At 39.0% G+C, this 18495-nt stretch overlaps 1 protein-coding gene across 3 annotated transcripts in view; it reads right to left on the bottom strand.

Annotated features, from left to right (window-relative positions):
* The window catches only part of CACNA2D1 (calcium voltage-gated channel auxiliary subunit alpha2delta 1), a 424104-nt gene that overhangs the window by 334542 nt on the left and 71067 nt on the right, over positions 1–18495 (bottom strand). For all 3 annotated transcript variants that reach the window (XM_068922316.1, XM_068922406.1, XM_068922480.1), the window contains exon 3: positions 10516–10632. In XM_068922316.1, the coding sequence (XP_068778417.1) occupies positions 10516–10632 (117 nt within the window). The remainder of the gene's footprint in view (positions 1–10515; positions 10633–18495) is intronic.

The raw sequence follows: 18495 nt of genomic DNA, 5'->3' as shown, positions 1-18495 counted from the left end.
TATCTCAACACTCGTTTCACCGAGACAAATCCTGTAATCCTCCACATGGTCAGGAACGAATGTTCTCAGAGAAAAGACAAAGACATGCGAAGATTCAGGAAGAAGTCACAAAATTATCTAAGGTCTGGAAAAAAGTCCTCACAAAGAAATTCTCAAGACTCAGGGACCGGACAGTATACATCTGCTGAACAACAGCGCATGTGTAACTTGTGCAGGCAAGTTTGGACCACTGAAGTCACCACGCAGACTTGGCTCTTCAGTGTAATGTTTAACAGAGCTCTCAGAAAAGGAATCGAGTTTTCATCTCACAGGGGATCTTAAAATTACAAGATCTGGTTTAGTTGTGATTTAAAAAGGGAAGTGGATGCCTGAAGGAAAGATCAAGAGCCTTGGGAGGGGCTGGCTAAATAGCATTGGAGTACAGAAGCCAACACCTGCAATGCTCAACTCTTATATACTTCTTAAGCCTACTTGGACAGGCAGCCTTACATTAAACCAGATAAATTTGAGCAACTCAAACTACTTGTGTGAAATATCTATATTTTGATTAATATGCATTTTACCACGGATAATCATTATTTTATAAAATTTCTAACTAGCCACAGTGGAAAATTTGTCTTACAGCTATGAAGGTGTGAACATGTTTCTTGCTCCTTGGGAAGAGGATGACAATGGATGTCCTCAGATCACAGAAAAAATAAAAAAAGAAAAAGAAAAAGAAAATAGTTCTCTTCAACTATCAGGCAGAGGGACATACAAGGAAAACAAAAATACCTGCAGGAGCAGAAGCTGCCTGAGGGGAAGCCCCAGGTAAGACGGGTAGCAAAGCCCTGGAGACAAAATCTGGGACAAATTCAAGAGCAACAACTGCAGTTTGGGTTGCACTGCTTTGTTTTAAATCCTAGCTTCTAAAGCTGAAAAAGTTAGTCATAACCAAAGCAAGCAGAAAGAGGTCTTTGGAGCAGGACTGCACCTTTCACAGCTGCTAGCTCGACCCACGGGCTTAGGACAATGCTCACTGTAATAAGGCGATGCCCCGGCAGAACATCTTTCAGAAATGAAATTTGAGTATACACACACACACACACACACAAAATCTCTGGAAAATTAGCCATGGAAATGTATTTTGTAAGGGAATTTGTTCGAATGAATGAATAGAAACGGATAGAAAGGAACTGCTACAGCTGTCAATGTTCCTGATTTCTCTACATACCAAATGCTAAGACAACACAGAAGCTATGATATCAGTGACAGTCTACTGCATAAAGAGAAAGAAAAATTAAACTATGAGGCTGATCACCCAACAAGACTATTTCCCTCCAGCTGTTTTTAGCTTTCATCATCTCAGTCACATTTGCAAACTCTAACTGCAATGCGCTGTGCTAGCAGGACAGAGATTCAGCAGGTGTCTCTCTAAGCTAGCATACTAGATGCCATTTCAGCACTATCTCCTATTCGGGTCCAGGGGAACCAAACCAATGACTCATGGCTATCTATGAAGATATGGGAAGTGGGAGGGATGAGCCTCTCCGTATCTGTCAACAAGAATACGAGAACTGCAGAAGTCAAATCAAGTAAACTACGGAAAGAAAAAACACAGAAACAGGTCATATTAGTAAGAACTTTCACTGCAAAACCTCTGATTTATTCTTCCAGGCTTTATGATGCTTTGCAAGCTGTGTGAGCTCTGTGAAGCTATTCTCTGGGGCATAATACTGCATGGATACAACCTGGATTTAGGTTAATAAAATAAGACTCAAGGCAAGACAAGTAAAAACAAGTTCAAACATCTAACATGTGGACAAGTCGACAAATGTTTGACTGCGTAAGTGTCACATCTCACTAGCTGTCATTCCAAAACACATTTGCTTCAGCAGCTACTACTGAGTTTCAAAATAGACTACATTTACATCTGGAGATTTAAGCAAAGTTCATACATACTAAGTGATTCAGTATTATAGCCTAAAAAAGCATATGTTAAACCTTTTTCCTTATGTGAAAACTTTCCAATGAAGCCAGTCTTAAAAAAAAGTGTAGTATCAGTCTTAAACATACTTGCAAAGTTTTTATCATATCTGAATTAGCTACTTCTATTACTTGGACTACCTTAGGCTTCCTAGTTCTAGTTACGGACTGAAATCTAAATATAACACTGAAAAAAGGGACAAAAATGTCTATTCTCAAGATTCAAATGAAGCATCCATAAATAAAATGTAGGAATTTTTCACATCAGTGAGTTACTCAGAATATAGAGAACTGATGGAGAGATAAAAAGTAAACATATAAATAGCACTAACGACCTAACTCTGTAAAATTCTACCAAATACATAATAGAAAAACTTAAAGAACCAAGACATACTGTTATATAAAGACATCTAGCATGTATGATCTTGCAGTCCTTATGCAGACAAAAGATTATTTTATTTTTATTCTACTAAAAAAATGGAATTGCTAATGTAGGATTTTGGCGCAGTTAAAGGCACTTGTTTTGCGATGCTGGTACACACTTTGTATAATATTTTCACTATGGTCTAGAAATTTTCAGTAGCTTTTCATATAGCCCAAGACTTAAGAGCAAATTTTAAGACTCCTTTTCTACCTCCAGCTTGAAATGGAATGTTAAAATAAAGCAATAAAGTATTTAAAGCAATTAAAATAGAATAAACAGCTAGGGCCTAACAATTCTAGGGGAAAGTCAGCATGCCAGAGTGGAACGTAACATCAAACTTCTGCATATGCTTATGTACACACCGCACAAAATAACGCGTAGACATAACTTTGTTCAACCATTGTACTAGCAATTTACTCTTGTTAGTTTTTTTCATCCATGTATATCTTCTCTTCCTAATAAGTCATATCCGAATTATTCTGGTAAGCAACCCAGCACATGAACCCCTTTGCCTGCTTCCTTATGATGGGCAGCCTCTCATATACCCAGGAACAAACCATACTAACAAAACGTGAGAAAATGTTGCTTCTGTGAGACTAACCACGATCCCCGCTATTCTCCTTCTCTGAATTTCTTCAATCTACTCCAATATAGTTATCTAATGCTTCCCGTAAATGGCAAGTGAGTTGAAAAGGGTAGGAATACCTGAAGATCTCAAGGAAAAAAAGAAAAGAGCAAATTTATCAAGACATGCCTGATGCTTCTTTTCATACTGAAATCAGTTTTGATTTTGCTTTGAAACACTGAACCCATATTTCTGATGGGCTGGAAAATATCAAGGGAGCTGGACACAGTTGCACAGCTGTGTTGAAACTGCATCTAAACTAGTAAGATAAAACACCCCGAGCGCCTCGCTCACGGGCAGAGTTGTATACTTTGGACATTGCCCAACATCATATATGGGGAATCTTGTCTCCTAGCACACAGTCTGTGCCTCAGTTTCAAAAGAACCTCCATTTCCTCATGTTTTCAAAAGAAACTAAGGTTTAAAGGCTGCAATGAAAATATGATGTCCAGGTCTCCGAATTGAGAATTCTGAAGAAATTTAGACCATGAGGTGCAAAATTGCACAAAATTCTTGCTTCATCTACATGTAGCCCAGGAATCCAGGGACTACTGACTTTTCAGTAAAACTGAAGCAAATAAACCCGCAGCAAAATAATAATACATCAAGCAAGAGTATGATAGTAAAAATATCAATTTCTCCCATTTTCCAATGAAATGCATTTTAATGGAATTTGAGTATGTGCTTCTATTTTACCCAAACGATTATGCTGTTCCCTTAGACTGTGGGCAGTAATGGAACAAAAGTTTATTAATAAATGCACTCTGGCCATGGATTAGAGTACGGACAACAAGGATCCGACCCTGAGGTTTTCTACAAAGAGATATTTTTTTCTGTGGAAAAGGGGATTTGCAGGGGAATAAGAGCATGTCCGAATTCGGTCAGAAGAACAAGAAGGATTCATCTCAAAGTATCATATAAATAAGTAGGAAAAAGTTAAATAATGTGGAACTATGAAAATGAAACTCATCTGAGGCGAGATGTTATGATACAGTTTCATTCAAAATTATCTGCAGGTTGTGCTTGCAAACTCTTACTATGCGTTCTTTATTCGTCATTTTCTCTCTTAACTTTTATTTAATAAAAGAGCCAAAATTGCTTACTCTCCCTCATTTAAATATATCGACGAAAATGAGCAAGAAGTTAAAAATGCACATTTTCCTGAGGCAGAAGATTAATGATGCTCCCTGATACCTAATGATCAGATGAGCAGGAAAAGGCTAAGGACTGCAAAACTAATGACTTCACACTGTAGTCGAAGAAAAAAGCTGCACCTCTACGTTTAGGACGCAGCATCGGATCTAATACTACATTAGGATAAGTCATTCTCCATTTCCCTCACAACCCAAAGGATAAAAGGAAAACAAAACTGCAAAGAACACTTTAGAAAACACTGACTTTTTAAATTTTGCTTTTCTAAAAAATACAATCGATTTATTATTTAAAGTATAACAGCAAAACTTAGGATCTTTGCAAATCTTAAGCTTTCTGTAATAATTTACATGATTAATAAATATATCGTGAGCCCATCTCATATATTAATGACTTCTAAAGGCTTCTTTATCTGTATAGCCAAAGGGAAATTGTTTGTAACTCCTCAAATCACATTTTATAAACTCCTAAGTGCCATGTACTCTGTTCAATATTTCTAATAATTCTAATGAAATAAATACTAGTATTTTTCAAGTACAAGTATCTTCATTTTCTTGTATATAGAAAAGTTCTTGTTTAAATTACTTAGATTCCAGTTGCACTGAAAGATCATCATCAACTAGCATGATCTACATATCTCCATGAAAGCTACTACACCCACGCGTGGGATAGGAACTTTCAAATACGTAGGACTTTGGCACCTAAATTGCTACGTTTCACCAAACTGCCTAACCAGCTAGGCAGAGTCTTTGTTGCTACGCTGGGAAAGCTTGTGTACCTGAAACACGCCTGAGAACAACTTTCTGCCCTTAATTGCGACAAGATACAGGTGCAATGAGATCTCCACCCATCTGCCATTACAAACCTGCTAACGTGGGTCCCGCCGCTAGCACAGACAAGCTGTACACTCCCTGTCAGCACGATACATAGAGACAGAATATTAACTTGCACATATCATTTGCCTATGTAAATGTCATCACACTGTGCGTTCAGTAGGGATTAGATCAGGCAAACAGAATCATAGAATCACAGAATCGTTTAGGTTGGAAGGGACCTCTGGAGATCATCTAGTCCAACCTCCCTGTTCAAGCAGGGTCACCTAGAGCATATTGCCCAGGATCACATCCAGACGGCTTTTGAATATCTCCAGGGAAGGAGACTCCACCACCTCTCTGGGCAACCTGTTCCAATGCTCTGTCACCCTCACAGGGAAGAAGTTTTTCCTCAGGTTCAGATGGAACTTCCTGTGGTTCAGTTTGTGCCCGTTGCCTCTTGTCCTGTTGCTGGGCACCACGGAGAAGAGGCTGGCCTCATCCTCTTGACACTCCCCCTTCAGATACTTGTACACGTTGATGAGATCCCCTCTCAATCTTCTCTTCTCCAGGCTGAACAGGCCCAGCTCTCGCAGTGTTTCTTCCTAGGAGAGATGCTCCAGCCCTCTAATCATCTTGGTAGCCCTCCGCTGGACTCTCTCCAGGAGTGCCATGTCTCTCTTGTACTGGGGAGCCCAGAACTGGACACAGTACTCCAGGTGAGGCCTCACCAGGGCTGAGTAGAGGGGCAGGATCACCTCCCTCGTCCTGCTGGCAACACTCTGCCTAATGCACCCCAGGAGACCATTGGCCTTCTTGGCCACAAGGGCACACTGCTGGCTCATGTCAAACACACAACATGAAACAAGAGTAATGCAAAAAAGAAACGTACGCTATTTCAAAGAGACGCTCTACCATAAAACTTTCTTGGACATCCCTGAATATATAAGGCTGTTGCCTGTCTAACTCCTTACTATCAAATCCACACTATTCCTCCATAACACATTCCTAGAAAAGTCTCCCTCTTCTTTTCATCCTAACTTTTCATTCTATCTATAACATTTTCTAGTACTTGTTATCTACAAAGTCCCTCTGACTTCGACTTTATATTAGGGCTTTCCCTTTTCTCAACTATGCATCTATTTCAACCACTACTTTTAAGCTGCTTCCAAGCATATATTCCCACGTATGGAGAAATAACAATATAATTTCTTTCCTTACCATGGGAGAGGTCATCTTCACCCAGATTGTCATTATGGTATTTCCACATGTATATTATTATATACCAGCAATCAAATCACGAAGGTCTTCCAAGTAACCTTGGAAGTTCCAAGCCTTTTATGTGCAATGCACAGACCACAAAATGTCATTACTTCTAAGTCCTATTTATCTAGTTTTTTCTATCTAGCACAAAGGTGCCTAGAAACACAAATAATCGTGAGTTATTGTGAGAGTTATTTTTCATTTAAAGGTGCTCTTGCAGCTCAAGGGAAGCCAACATAATACTAGAAAAGTCACCACTAATATTTGCTTGTTATAACCTTCCCCAAATATTGTTTTCTGCAGCACGCCTAGAGAAAATCATGTCATCCCTGGGGTATGGTAGTGTCTGAACAACGAGACTGCTGATGTCATTCGCTGGCACCTTCCTCATGGCATTACTGGAGGATTTATTCTCCTCTTGCATCATCCTCTCTTCAGCATTCAGGGCTTAATTAACACTGTGAGTCATATTAGCCCCAATGGTAAAACCCTAAGTGCAGTGATTAGTATCAGTCCTGTTCACCTCCACTCCTCATTTCGGAGAAAACGTGACCCAGGAGATTTCAGAAGACTTGTATTTCAGATAAACTTTAGGTAGCGAAGCTGACTTATTTACAAAATCTAAACATAAGGGTGAAAAAAACCAAAACCAAAACCAAAGAATTCATCTGGAAGATAAATTCCCTTAGTAGAAGGTAACAAGTTCAGGTGCAGGAGATAACAAGTGAGTGTCACAAGCGCATAAAATGACCTGGAGGAATGTTTAAAATCAGAAGTCACTGAATATCACTCTGATATAAATCCAAGATTCCCACAAGCAGAATAGCCAGTACAAATATGTGAGCCATTCACAGCTCTTTAGGTCAGGTGACAGAACAAAAGAAACCAACACAAAGTGATCTGCAATTAATAACCATGGAGAATATGAGTCAACAAAGAGATCTGAGGAGGACTGAGATTAATAAAGGGCTATTTTCTCCCTCAAGTCATGGGCATTTTCGCCTTTTCCTTCTCCTGGTTTTTAATCAGACTAAGACTTCACACTCACGAATATACATGGTAAATATATATTTTTAAAGAAACAATAGCAGAACTCCCCAGAACAATTAGTTTTGTTAATGGCAGATAAAAATGTCTGAATCAGAAATCAAGAGACAAATAAAATATTGAAAATAATATTTAAAAGTTTAATCACCATTCAGCCAGTTTTAGAATTTTGAATACGTGAATTTGGCTAAGTCTAGCTTTTGGTACAAAAGGAAAAGTAACTTTTCTTGGGAAGCATCCAGGACCGACCATCGTCAGAAAACTGACCTAGAGCAAACCTGTCCTTTGGCAATTTTTGATTCTTAAAATGCATGTTGATAAATATATATGTACATATCCAAAAGGAAAAAAAGAAGGAAAAAGTTCAATCTTAAGAAAAGAGCAAACCAGGATGTATATAAGGAAAAAGGCCAAATATCATTTCCATAAAAAAGCATCGTAAGTTAGCAAATTTATATATGACTTTGTGTAAAATTAGGGCATAAAAAGTATGCAAAGATCACAGAAATTTCAAAAAGGCAAGCATCTGAAACCTGACAATCTTTGGAAGTCCAGCTCAGTCCTTCTTCAACTGGAGTGGATTATTTCAACAGGTAATTTCAATCTCTTTGGTGCAAAAACGACCCTATGTATAATCATGAAGTTAATACTTGTAAATTCTGATGATTACTGAGCAATAAAAAAGCATCACTTACTTAAAAAAATTTTAGAGCTGCTCCAAGACTAAAAAGCAGCAGCATTAATTAGTATGTAAAGGACAACAAGTTAAATTGGACTGTGTGAAAGGGGAAACTAAGACCAATTATTTCTATCTGCGCTGGGATCAATTTCATCCTGCATGAAGTGGCAAGATTGACACCAATGCTATGAAGAAGTCTTGTTGAAATGCACAGAATCATTGTATGGATCTTGAAATAAGGGCACGCAGGTAAAAACAATAAGCATTGTATAGTCACTGCAGCATTGGCAATAATGCCAACCCCAAGCACTAAAGATGTTATGAGTCACAGCCCCCCAAAATAATGAAATTGGTTTTAAAGTCGTAAGTCTCTAGCCACCAATACATTTGGAGGACTTTTTATTTGCCTTTGGGAAGTATACACTTGACCATTTAATATTATCTGAGAAATTTTGAAGATTAAGTTGTTTTGTTTTGTTTTGTTTTGTTTTTCTAAAAAGGTAGAAACTAGACTGAAGAAACATCCTTCCCCAAATTTAATCTTCTTTTACTTCAGGCAATTAGATCACGTAAGTCCTTTCAAAAAGTGACCAAGGGCTTGCCTAAAATTAGGTAGGACACCCTTCTTTCACCACATCCATGGAAAAAAATGTTCTGGTATCTTTTCTAAACTCAGCCTGAGATACTTATTTCATTTTCTTAAGGCTTTCAGAACAAAAAAGAAAAAGAAAAAAGAAAAAAAAAAGAAAAAAAAAGCTCATCTACACCCGTACACAAAAAAATCCCTGCAAGATTCATGACTTTCAAGGAAATGGTTTGGCTGTGATAACTTAGCCACACTGTAATTGAATGAATTGATGGAAAAAACAGTGGAAAAACTGGTATATTCACAAAGGTCTATAAGTCATTGATAATATTTTTCAGTAATAATGCAAAGTTCACAGAGCGCTATGTAAACACACACCAACTGACTTATAACAGGGATACAAAAAGAAAACCTATTTTATACCCTATTTAACTGAAGCACAGAGAAGCTTTTTCTCAAATAACATTGATTTACATTACATGTCAGGCAAGCTATGGGAACTGGAAGAATGAACTAATATTCCTCCCGCTAAGCACAAAAAGTAGGAAAATGGGCATCTCTGGTGGTACCTGCACAAAGACAACGCACTAAGCAAATCACCTTTCTCGTTTCTGTCCTCACCTTGAAGAAGGCCAGTCCTCAGGAGAGCACGGAGCAGCAATTTCATTCCCTGACTGCTTCTTCAGCGAGGTGAAGCTCTACTGATGACAGGACTGCTTGGGAGGACCCTATCTCCCCTAACTTGCAACATCTATAGTACGGACATCTGCACCTAGGCTCCTCTAACAGTCAAAGAGAGAAATTAGTAATTCACCCCATTTTAAAGTCTTATTTAGAACAGATCAGGTGAGTCCTGCCTGAGAAGAGCACATTTTGCTCCACTGAACATAAAGCAGCTTAGGGTGACCAGCTGAGTTTTAACATCTAGCCGTAGACGTGTGCAGTTAGGTGAGTTAATCCCTCCTCCTTCTCTCTTTCGCTTTAAATGACACATCCAAACTCATCTTCGAACCAAAGGAGATATGTAATTCCCCAAGCTACCCTAGTCGACTGTTCCATCCTTTAAGCCATTTGCTAACAGCTCTGACTCCATAAAAGGCATGATTACCAATTCATCCAGAACGCCCTATGCATGTTCAGGTCAGGACCTTCTAAAACACTCTGATATGATTGAGGCTTTTGTGAGTAGGAGTTATAAAGAGCAATTATCCAGGTCTGGCATCTCTAGCTGATAGATCTGCAAGGGACTGTTGGCACAAGTACTTTGAAAAAGTAGCTACTTGTTATTTAAAGCATAAGGAACCATGAGATTACAACGCAGTACGGTCTTCACACTAGTAGTTTAGGATTAATTTTGCTGATACAAAACATGGCTGAAACACAGATTAAATTAGCAAATCAGAAGCTGAATAGCTATGGAAATGAATCATGTGTTTCACACACGACTACATTCGTTGAAGAAGAATTAGCTGGTACCATCCTGAAAGACTGAGGAACTAAGAAGATGGAGAGGCTAAATATCAACAGATCTGTTTAGCAATAATACCAAAATTAACCTCAAAGATATCATTATTTTTAAAGCACCTTTAAAAAAGCTCCATTCCTCGTTTCCCCAAGATTACTACTGATTGTAGAGTACAGTGATCTTCAGGTCATAAATATTCATGTAAGTCACACAGAGGAATATTTTCCAATCTATTTATATCTTCATTTGTTACTTGGCCATGGTTCCTAATCTGTCCATCACTATTATAAGCATCTGCCCTCTGCCAGCTAACTAATGAGTTTCTCTTCTACCATGAAGTCACAAGCCGTCTTTCTACATGTCACATCCTGTACAAATCAGGCTGACACTGCCTGTAAGTGCACAGGCAGCAAAAATAACAGTTAAAAACAGGCTTCAACAATACACAAAGAATTAAGAAGAACGAGAAACAGAAAACCTAATCAATTAGTACTCACCACCAAGGCTTTAGATCTGTTACTCAGCAGTTTTTCAATGTCTCTGGCTGCTATTTCCACTAACTGACGAGGATTGTTGGCTTCTACAGTATACAAATCTCTGTTTTTCAAATAAATCTGCAACAGGAAAAAACAGAAATAATTCAAAATACGAACAGACATTCAAAAGAAGAAAAGTGGCTTGACAGAAGAGACACCAGTAAATCCTCAGTCCTTACTGGCAATCTTCAGAAAGACCGAAGGGAGACCTGTTAGGAAGACCAAATGCACTGAGTGAAACATATTCTTCACCTTTTTGTTTGACAGGCAGAAGGTGGCACTAAGAAACATTAAAGAAATTTTCAAAATCAACTGATTCTGGTGATTGAGTATTCATTTTCCGAATGCTCAAGGAATGTGATTCCCATAAAGTGCCAAGGACAATGTGAAACAGACATCCTTTGAAACAACTGAAGTTGAAATCAAACAGTTATTGCTGAATTTAATTCTTCCTTGAATACTGAACAATATACCATTTGAAGTTAAATCAATGAAGTTAGGCTGATGTAATCAATTTAGTCCCTTATCTTTTTATTCATATTTCAATTAGCGTTCAAGAGAAAAGAAGAGAAAGATGAGAAAAGTGAGAAGGAAGATGGAGGAGAGAAAGAAAAGAAAAAACATAGAACGACAAAGAGAGAAACAGAAAGACAAGGAGAGAGAAAGACAGAGAGAAAAAGAGAGGAAAAGTCAGAGGAGAAGAAAGGACAGGACAGGACAGGACAAAGACAAGAAACTGTAATAGTGTCTGCATCATGAATAACGATTATCTTTCATGAGGACGCTAATATAAAGGAGATGATTTTTTAAATTAAGCAGCAACAATGAAATGCACACAAGAAGAAAAAAATAAAATAGGATAAATAGGAAAAAAAATCCATTCACTTATATGTGTCCTACTAGACCTGGATAAAGAAAAAAATATATTACTTGGCCAAAAAAAAGTGGGTACCTTATGGCTAGATGGGTAAATGGGGAAAACTAATTTATGCAACCAACAGATGGCTTGAGTTTACTCAAGTACTGTGCCTCTCCGAAACGCTGCCTGATGGGGGCTGTGCCGTCTCCTGGGAAGTAATTCCAGGCACACGCAGGAACAGGTCCAGCACTAATGCGCTGGCTGGGCTCCAGCGAGGGGAACTGAGAAACTGCAGACCAAACCGCGTCTACCAGCCCTGCCAGGTTTCTGGGGTTAACGCTACGGAGGCCTTAAAGAGACTCACCAAAAGATGTCTCCCATGCTTGGGGCTGATAAATGTTTAATACAAATTTCTAACAAGTACAGGTATATCCAATAAATTGCATCAGGCATATCTCTCATAAGGTACCACAGGTTTTCATCACTTTTGATTTTCACGACACTGAAGTGTTTTGGGGGTTTTTGCTTTCCCCTAGGAATACCCTTGTTTCCCTTACACAAATAATTGACTAATTAGGATATGTTTTACCTCTAGATTCAAGGACAATTATTTTTAAAATTCAGTGCATCACAAGCAAAACAAAACACCTACAAAAGAACATATTGTTTCTAATGAACTCAAATCATAATTCAAACATTTTGGAGGTGCATGGTTTTCAAAATTGTTCTTCAAAATTGTTTCATTTAAAAGCATATACTTATTTTTATTTGTGGGAATGCCTGTTTCTTCTTTATCCAGATTTTTCCTGGTTTCTCTTTTTTCAGAGTTTTCCATGCATTGCTTTTCATTAGCTACTCAGTGGTAGAAAGAATAAGTAAATGTAATTCCTTTTCATTTGTGAGTTTCAATTAGGAGGAAAAAAATGGAGAAAGTAGTAATTCTTGAAAAAAAGCCATTTTGTTGTAATTAAAATTTTCACTTAATGTTGTAAACAAACATTAAGGAGACTACAAGCAAAGAAAATACGCACCAGGGGGCTAGGCAAGCACGCATTCAAGTAAGGCAATTTTGGAGGAGGTGAATGACAGGGGTGACTTGTAGACCACGGCGACCAGGCATGCGCTGTACGCTGATTCTTGGACATATTTAAGTACTCAGTGGGAACAGGCTTGTGCGATCCAACAGCCTTAGGAGAAGTTAAGGTGACAGAGCAGTGCATTCACATAAGCATAATTCTGCATCCCACCGACCAGGAATACAATGTCAATGTTGTTGGACTTAATCTTTCAATACAGAGCAAATTTCCAACAAAACCCACTGGGAAGGGTTCAAGAACCTGGAACTGAAAATGTCCACCTGCATTCCTGTACCTAATCCTCTCTCATAATGAATATATGACCCTATAAAATCCATTTTGAAGCCACTTAAATTTTTCACACAGCCCCACACCTTTAGGGAAGTTGCTCCTGAACCTCCCCAACTGAATGGTTTCAAAGCTGTGGAGTATCAAAGTGTGGTCTAGTGTGTGCATTCGCAGGAGAAAAAAAAAAAAATCATTTTTTTCTCCTGCAGCTGCAGGAGAATAGTTCAAATGCCTCAATCATTTAACAAGAGACAACAACCACAAAAGATAGGAATTCTGTTCATACTTCAACATATAACCTTTAAAATGGGCATTGTGGGTCCTGATGATGAGAAAGCCTGACTCTGAGGCTGGCTTCAGAAGGTGGTATCTGCCAGTGACTCAAAAAAAACAAATTAAAACAAAACCCAAAATCCCTTGAATTCTCCGTAAGATCCAACATGGAGTTGCGTCACCAACTCTCCTTTTCCTCCGGTTCACTTCACCCCACAGCAGGGCTCCCAACACCTACCTCCCCTACTGCTACCTACAGCACGAGATCGGTCCCACAAGCTCTTAAACAAGACAGATGTGAAATATCTCCAAAGTTTTAACACCCTTCTCTACTTTCCTGAACCGTAAGACCTGTCTAAGCTATCACGGAGCAGTGTAAGAAACAGTCATTAATTATTTGAGAGGTGCTTACATAATTTATTTGTTGTCTGCTCCCCATTTCCTTGAATGCAGCTGCAGCGCCGTGGCAGTTCAGAAGCGCACCAGGGAAACGAAACCCACTTCAGAGTTTGACATCCCGCAACAAACTTTTCCTTCTCAAAAACTCCCGCCTAGCAGTCAAGCACGATTAGCAAAAGCCCATCTCAAATAGCCATAAAGGGTCTTACCAGCCAAGGTTTGCTCATTCATCTTTCAAAATGCAATTTGGCAGGCTCTGTGGCTTGGTAGAAGGAGTTCATCCGAATACATTTTATTAAATTGCTTTGACCAAGTGAATGTAAGTTTCTGTTAGCGTTTACATCTGAAATAATTTTTAGTACTTTAATCACTAATGTGTTGCTAAAAGCTCTTCAAATTGTCAGTAAAACCCTGCCATTTTTCACAGAATAAAGTCTCATTGCATGCCCAAGTGAAATCTGTAAGGCTATAGCACAAAAATACTTTTTTTTTTTCCTTCTCTCTGAAGAAATAGCCATGTTCAATAGCCAATACTTCAATAGCCATGAACTTTTCCATTCAGGCAAGCGTATATTAAAACTGCTTTCTAAATGCAGAGTATTTATTGTCATATAATGAACTGCAAGGCTTTTGGGGAGAGGCAGGAGGGATCACTTTATGAAACAACACAAGAGCAAGAACAATACTTGAATATGGTAAATACCAGAAAAACTGCCAATTCCTCAGCAGAACATGCGTCTCTCCACTCATTCAAGGACATATTTATAAATCACTTACAAAGAGACATTCTCCCTGCTTTCTTTAAGGGTTGCTAGGGAAAATTAAACATTTCTGTACAAACTTGGAGAGAATAAAAGATGCACATTCGTTCTAAAAATCTTACTATTTTGTGAATTGCCTAAAACTGGGTTATTGGGGCCTGCTATAACACTGACATTTTACTTAAATGGCCCTCACGCTTCAGAACTCATAAAAACTGGCTTCTCATACAAGTTTCTGAAATTATCCGCCTTTCGGATGGCCAGGGGTCTTGGCATTGTTTGCACAGATTACCCAACAAACAAAGAGTAGAAATTGATGTTTAGTCATTCTAAATCACAATAAAAATCCTTTGCATGCCTTTTTTGTTTTTTTAAACTGTCTATTTACAAATTTAAGAAACAAAGGAGCCTTTTCTTAGGACAGTGGTACCCTGTTAAGGTCCCAAACAGAGCTTTGGGACGGCTACAGGCCAAGCTTAGTTCCATCAGGGAATACCTGCACGGACCTAGAAACCAAATGAGATGACGTCTTCAGAAGCTTACACCTAGAATTTCAAATGTTAAGCAATTACAATATATGTCTTCCCACCTTGAAAGGTGCTTTGGAATACAGAAATAAAATACCTCAGCAAAGTAATTAATACCTGTCTATACACAAAGGTAAATCTATTGGTGTCTGTGCTATTTCAATATTGCAGTGTCTACAGTGTAGTTATAACATAGATCACTTAGCTCACACACGCTGCTGTGACGGTTCTACCAATAACCAATGCTTTATAGTCAGCTTCGACCAGCTGGAGAATACCACGATGCTAAAACTACAGTTCAAAGGTGTTACCACGACTAGGAGCCCACATCAACCAAAACTTCAAGATGGATATTCCTTTTCTGAAGGTGACTACCTCAAAACACAAGGAGTGCTTATGAAATTTAGATTTTACAAGCTTTTAAACTAGAGTAATTAAATTATTAAATAAAGAAAATTCAGAATGGAGCAGAACTGAAATAAAAGGATTTCTAAATTAATCTCTTCCTGCTCACTCTGCCATTATGGGGAAGGCTTTTCAGGGCCTTCCTATTTGGCCAGAAAATCCACATGGTTCCCTCTGGGTCCCCTTAAAAATTCAAAAAATTTATCCAAAAAAAAAAATCAGCTCAGCATGGGGCCATCAGTACCTGCTTGAGCTTTGTTGTAGGCGTACCTGTTTCCAGCCCTGCCTGTTGCTGCCTCCTGGATGGACCTTGGCCCTGCGCTGTAGGTACCTGTCTCTTGGACGGACCCTCGGAGGTATATTGTAGCCTTGTCTCTAGCTGTGTCTCCGGCCGTCTCCCATTTTTCCTGACTGGGCTCTCTGGATGTATCCTGGACCTGGTTAATGGCTTGCCGTGTCTGTGACTGTTGATGGACCCACCACCAGCACCAACCCCTTGTGGGACTGCACCCAGCGGTGAGGCCACTGCCTGTGCTGGAGCCACCTTGACTCCCAGCTCGTTTGCCCTTTGGGAGCAGCCGGCTAGCTGGCTGTTGCTGCTCCCTGAGAGCCCGTCCTTGAGAAACCCTGGAAGTTCAGGCTTTTCCCCCCTCTCCAGCATGCTCCAAGACCCTCAAGGGAGGTGCAGGCTCTCCTCCCTCCAAGGTACACCACTTGACACCATGTGCAGCAGCTCCAGCAAGGCAGACAGCTCTCTCTCCTGCTATTTAATCATCCCCTCTTTTACACATGTAGTAACAAAGCAAACCATGGACACAAACAGCACCATCACCACTATTCACACCAAAAAGGTCCAGAGTTCCTCTTCTAGATATGGAAGATCAAAGCTCTACGTAGAATATTTAAAATACAACCAACTCCTTTAAAGTTGGTTGGACTCTCCAAGCTGCAAGTTAACAATGCCACAGACAAAGGAACAATCCTGCTAAACATGAACTACTAGCCAAGGTGCTGCTTCCAGGACTAGCCTAGGTTCAGAAGTAGTACAGGACCCTTGAAACTGTGCAGTCAGAGCTAAAAACTCCCCTCCTTCCCTGACTAAGTTGAAGCCACGCAAAGTAAACTACATTATCTTGGCATCAAGCCTCTGGAACTAGAAGAACTGGAGAACACCCTTCACAGATATTTTGATGGTTCTTACTGAAGCCACCCCAGATTCAGCTGAGCTTACTACCTGTGGTTGTGAAAGAGCTGACCTGACTCCTAATTCAGAGCCATTACTTCTGCAAGAGATACCTCATGTGCCAGCAACAACAGAATACTTATTAGCAGCAGCACAGTATGTCATGAAAGCAGAGAAGCAGCTTAAGCACAGAGCTGCCCTCAAACTAATAAACATTCAGAGGCTTGATTGCTGGGGAGAAAGATGCAAGAGTACCTCACTGTCAGCTGGGTCCAGCACAGCCACTAGATTCGAACTAACTTTCATCATGCCATACAGGACATCACTTTGGAGACAACTCTACACCAAAGCTGTGCACTGTGTAAAAACCAGTAAGCACTCATGAACTGTTTGCTCTTTATTAACACTTAGGAAGGGATTTATGTAACTTTGAGACTTCGAAACGTAAGGCGGAGCAAGTAACCCAAGTTGCCTTTAGAGCTACTGGAAGAAAGATTAGTGATTATTATTGATAACTACTGATTATACTATTATACATAATATAATATTATATATACTATTGATCATAGTGATAAGTGATTATTATTGGTAAGTTTTTATTACTGTGGGTATTTTCCTTGGGCTCAGTTTTTGCATAGTCACAAATAACTATATCATCTGCAGAGGGAACAGGTTCTGCCTTCTCACAACCATATCCTATTTCCAAAGTTAAACCAATACTTTCTGTTTCCAATACATGCCAGAGAACTTTTTTCAAACAAGATGTTTCTTTTCTTTGAAACATATTATCCATTGTGAAACACACTTAAAACTGCTCCCTCACAAGTCTTCCATGTTTAAAAAAATCAGACTGAGGACTTCAAATGTGTCTTGTCAAATATATGGTATAAATAAGATTATAGCTGCTCCCTAGCAACCCACAGATGCTTTCATTCTTGAAATTCATTGCAGCAACACAAAGGGAAAAAAACGCCCCAATAGCTTACCATATCTGTTGCTTTTCACAATCACTTCCCTAATCACCGACTGCTGTAAAGATCTGAGATGACAAGTGACAAGGCAGCTGACATTTTGAAAACCACGACATCTCACAGGAGTGAGGAGAGATCAGAGTAATCAGAGACAGTTCATTCTTAAGTAATACATTCAGGCTGTGCTCAATTCTGCATGGTGTTGGGGACTTCAGCCTGAACACTTCTGCCTCAGTAGACATCAGGGAGAACATAGGTAGTCCCAGAATCAGTTGGCTCACTCCGGTGCCTACTCCACGGAAACCAGGAACACTCTGTAGGATGGAGCCACTGACACTTTTGACTAATGGTAATTAAGAATGTAGTCTAGAGGACTGTAAAATTAAGCAGCAGTTTTTGTAATTGTCATTTTGCACTAAAATCTTCATAAAGCATGAGTTCAGCCTTCTACCTCTGCTATTTTTATCAAAGGAGTTAAAACCCCCCCTTATGGTTAGAAAAAATGTAGTGTAAGGCATTTTATTCTGTTTCATAGTGATAGCAATACAGGAATAAGTCATAAAAATACATCATTTAAATATTTTCACATCATTTTTATTTCTTAGCTCTGATTTTTAGCCAAGACTGAATGACAACCCCACAATTGCCAACTCGTGTAGCGAATACAACATGCACGAAAAGTGAATCGTTTTGATATCAAAAGAAGAACAATTGGAAGAATTAACATTTCTTTTGCATTTCTGACATATTTTGAGACGGGCATTTTTCAAACTCACCTACTGAGAGGAAATTTTGTCTTGCCAATAAACACTGTCAAAGCCTACTGACCTTCTTCCCAAAGATTATTTTCATTCACAGGGCACTAGCAGATCCTTTTTGGTATTTTACTAACCCCAGACCTTGGAAAACAACTACTTTTAAAGGAAGATACTTAATTTGTTCTCTGTTTTTACGAAAACCTCAGAAGATAAGCACCAAGTGAGGTAGTTCTTTATCAGCATTAAAACCAATAGACAGTTATAACTGAATCAAGAAGAGTGTTTTGCCCAAAGATTTTCAGATTATCAAATAACCATTAAAACTGTGGTAATATCTGGCCATCCTTTGAGTCTGAGCAAGCTTTGTTATCGGAGCCACCTTTCCGTAGCGTCTTACAGTTGATTTCACTTGCTTGAAGAAGGAACTCTTCAAAATGCCAG

This window comes from Struthio camelus, chromosome 1 (genome assembly GCF_040807025.1).
Source record: "Struthio camelus isolate bStrCam1 chromosome 1, bStrCam1.hap1, whole genome shotgun sequence".
Lineage (NCBI taxonomy): Eukaryota > Metazoa > Chordata > Aves > Struthioniformes > Struthionidae > Struthio > Struthio camelus.
The sequence above is the reverse complement of the archived record's forward strand: the minus strand, read 5'-3'. Positions and strand labels throughout refer to the sequence as shown.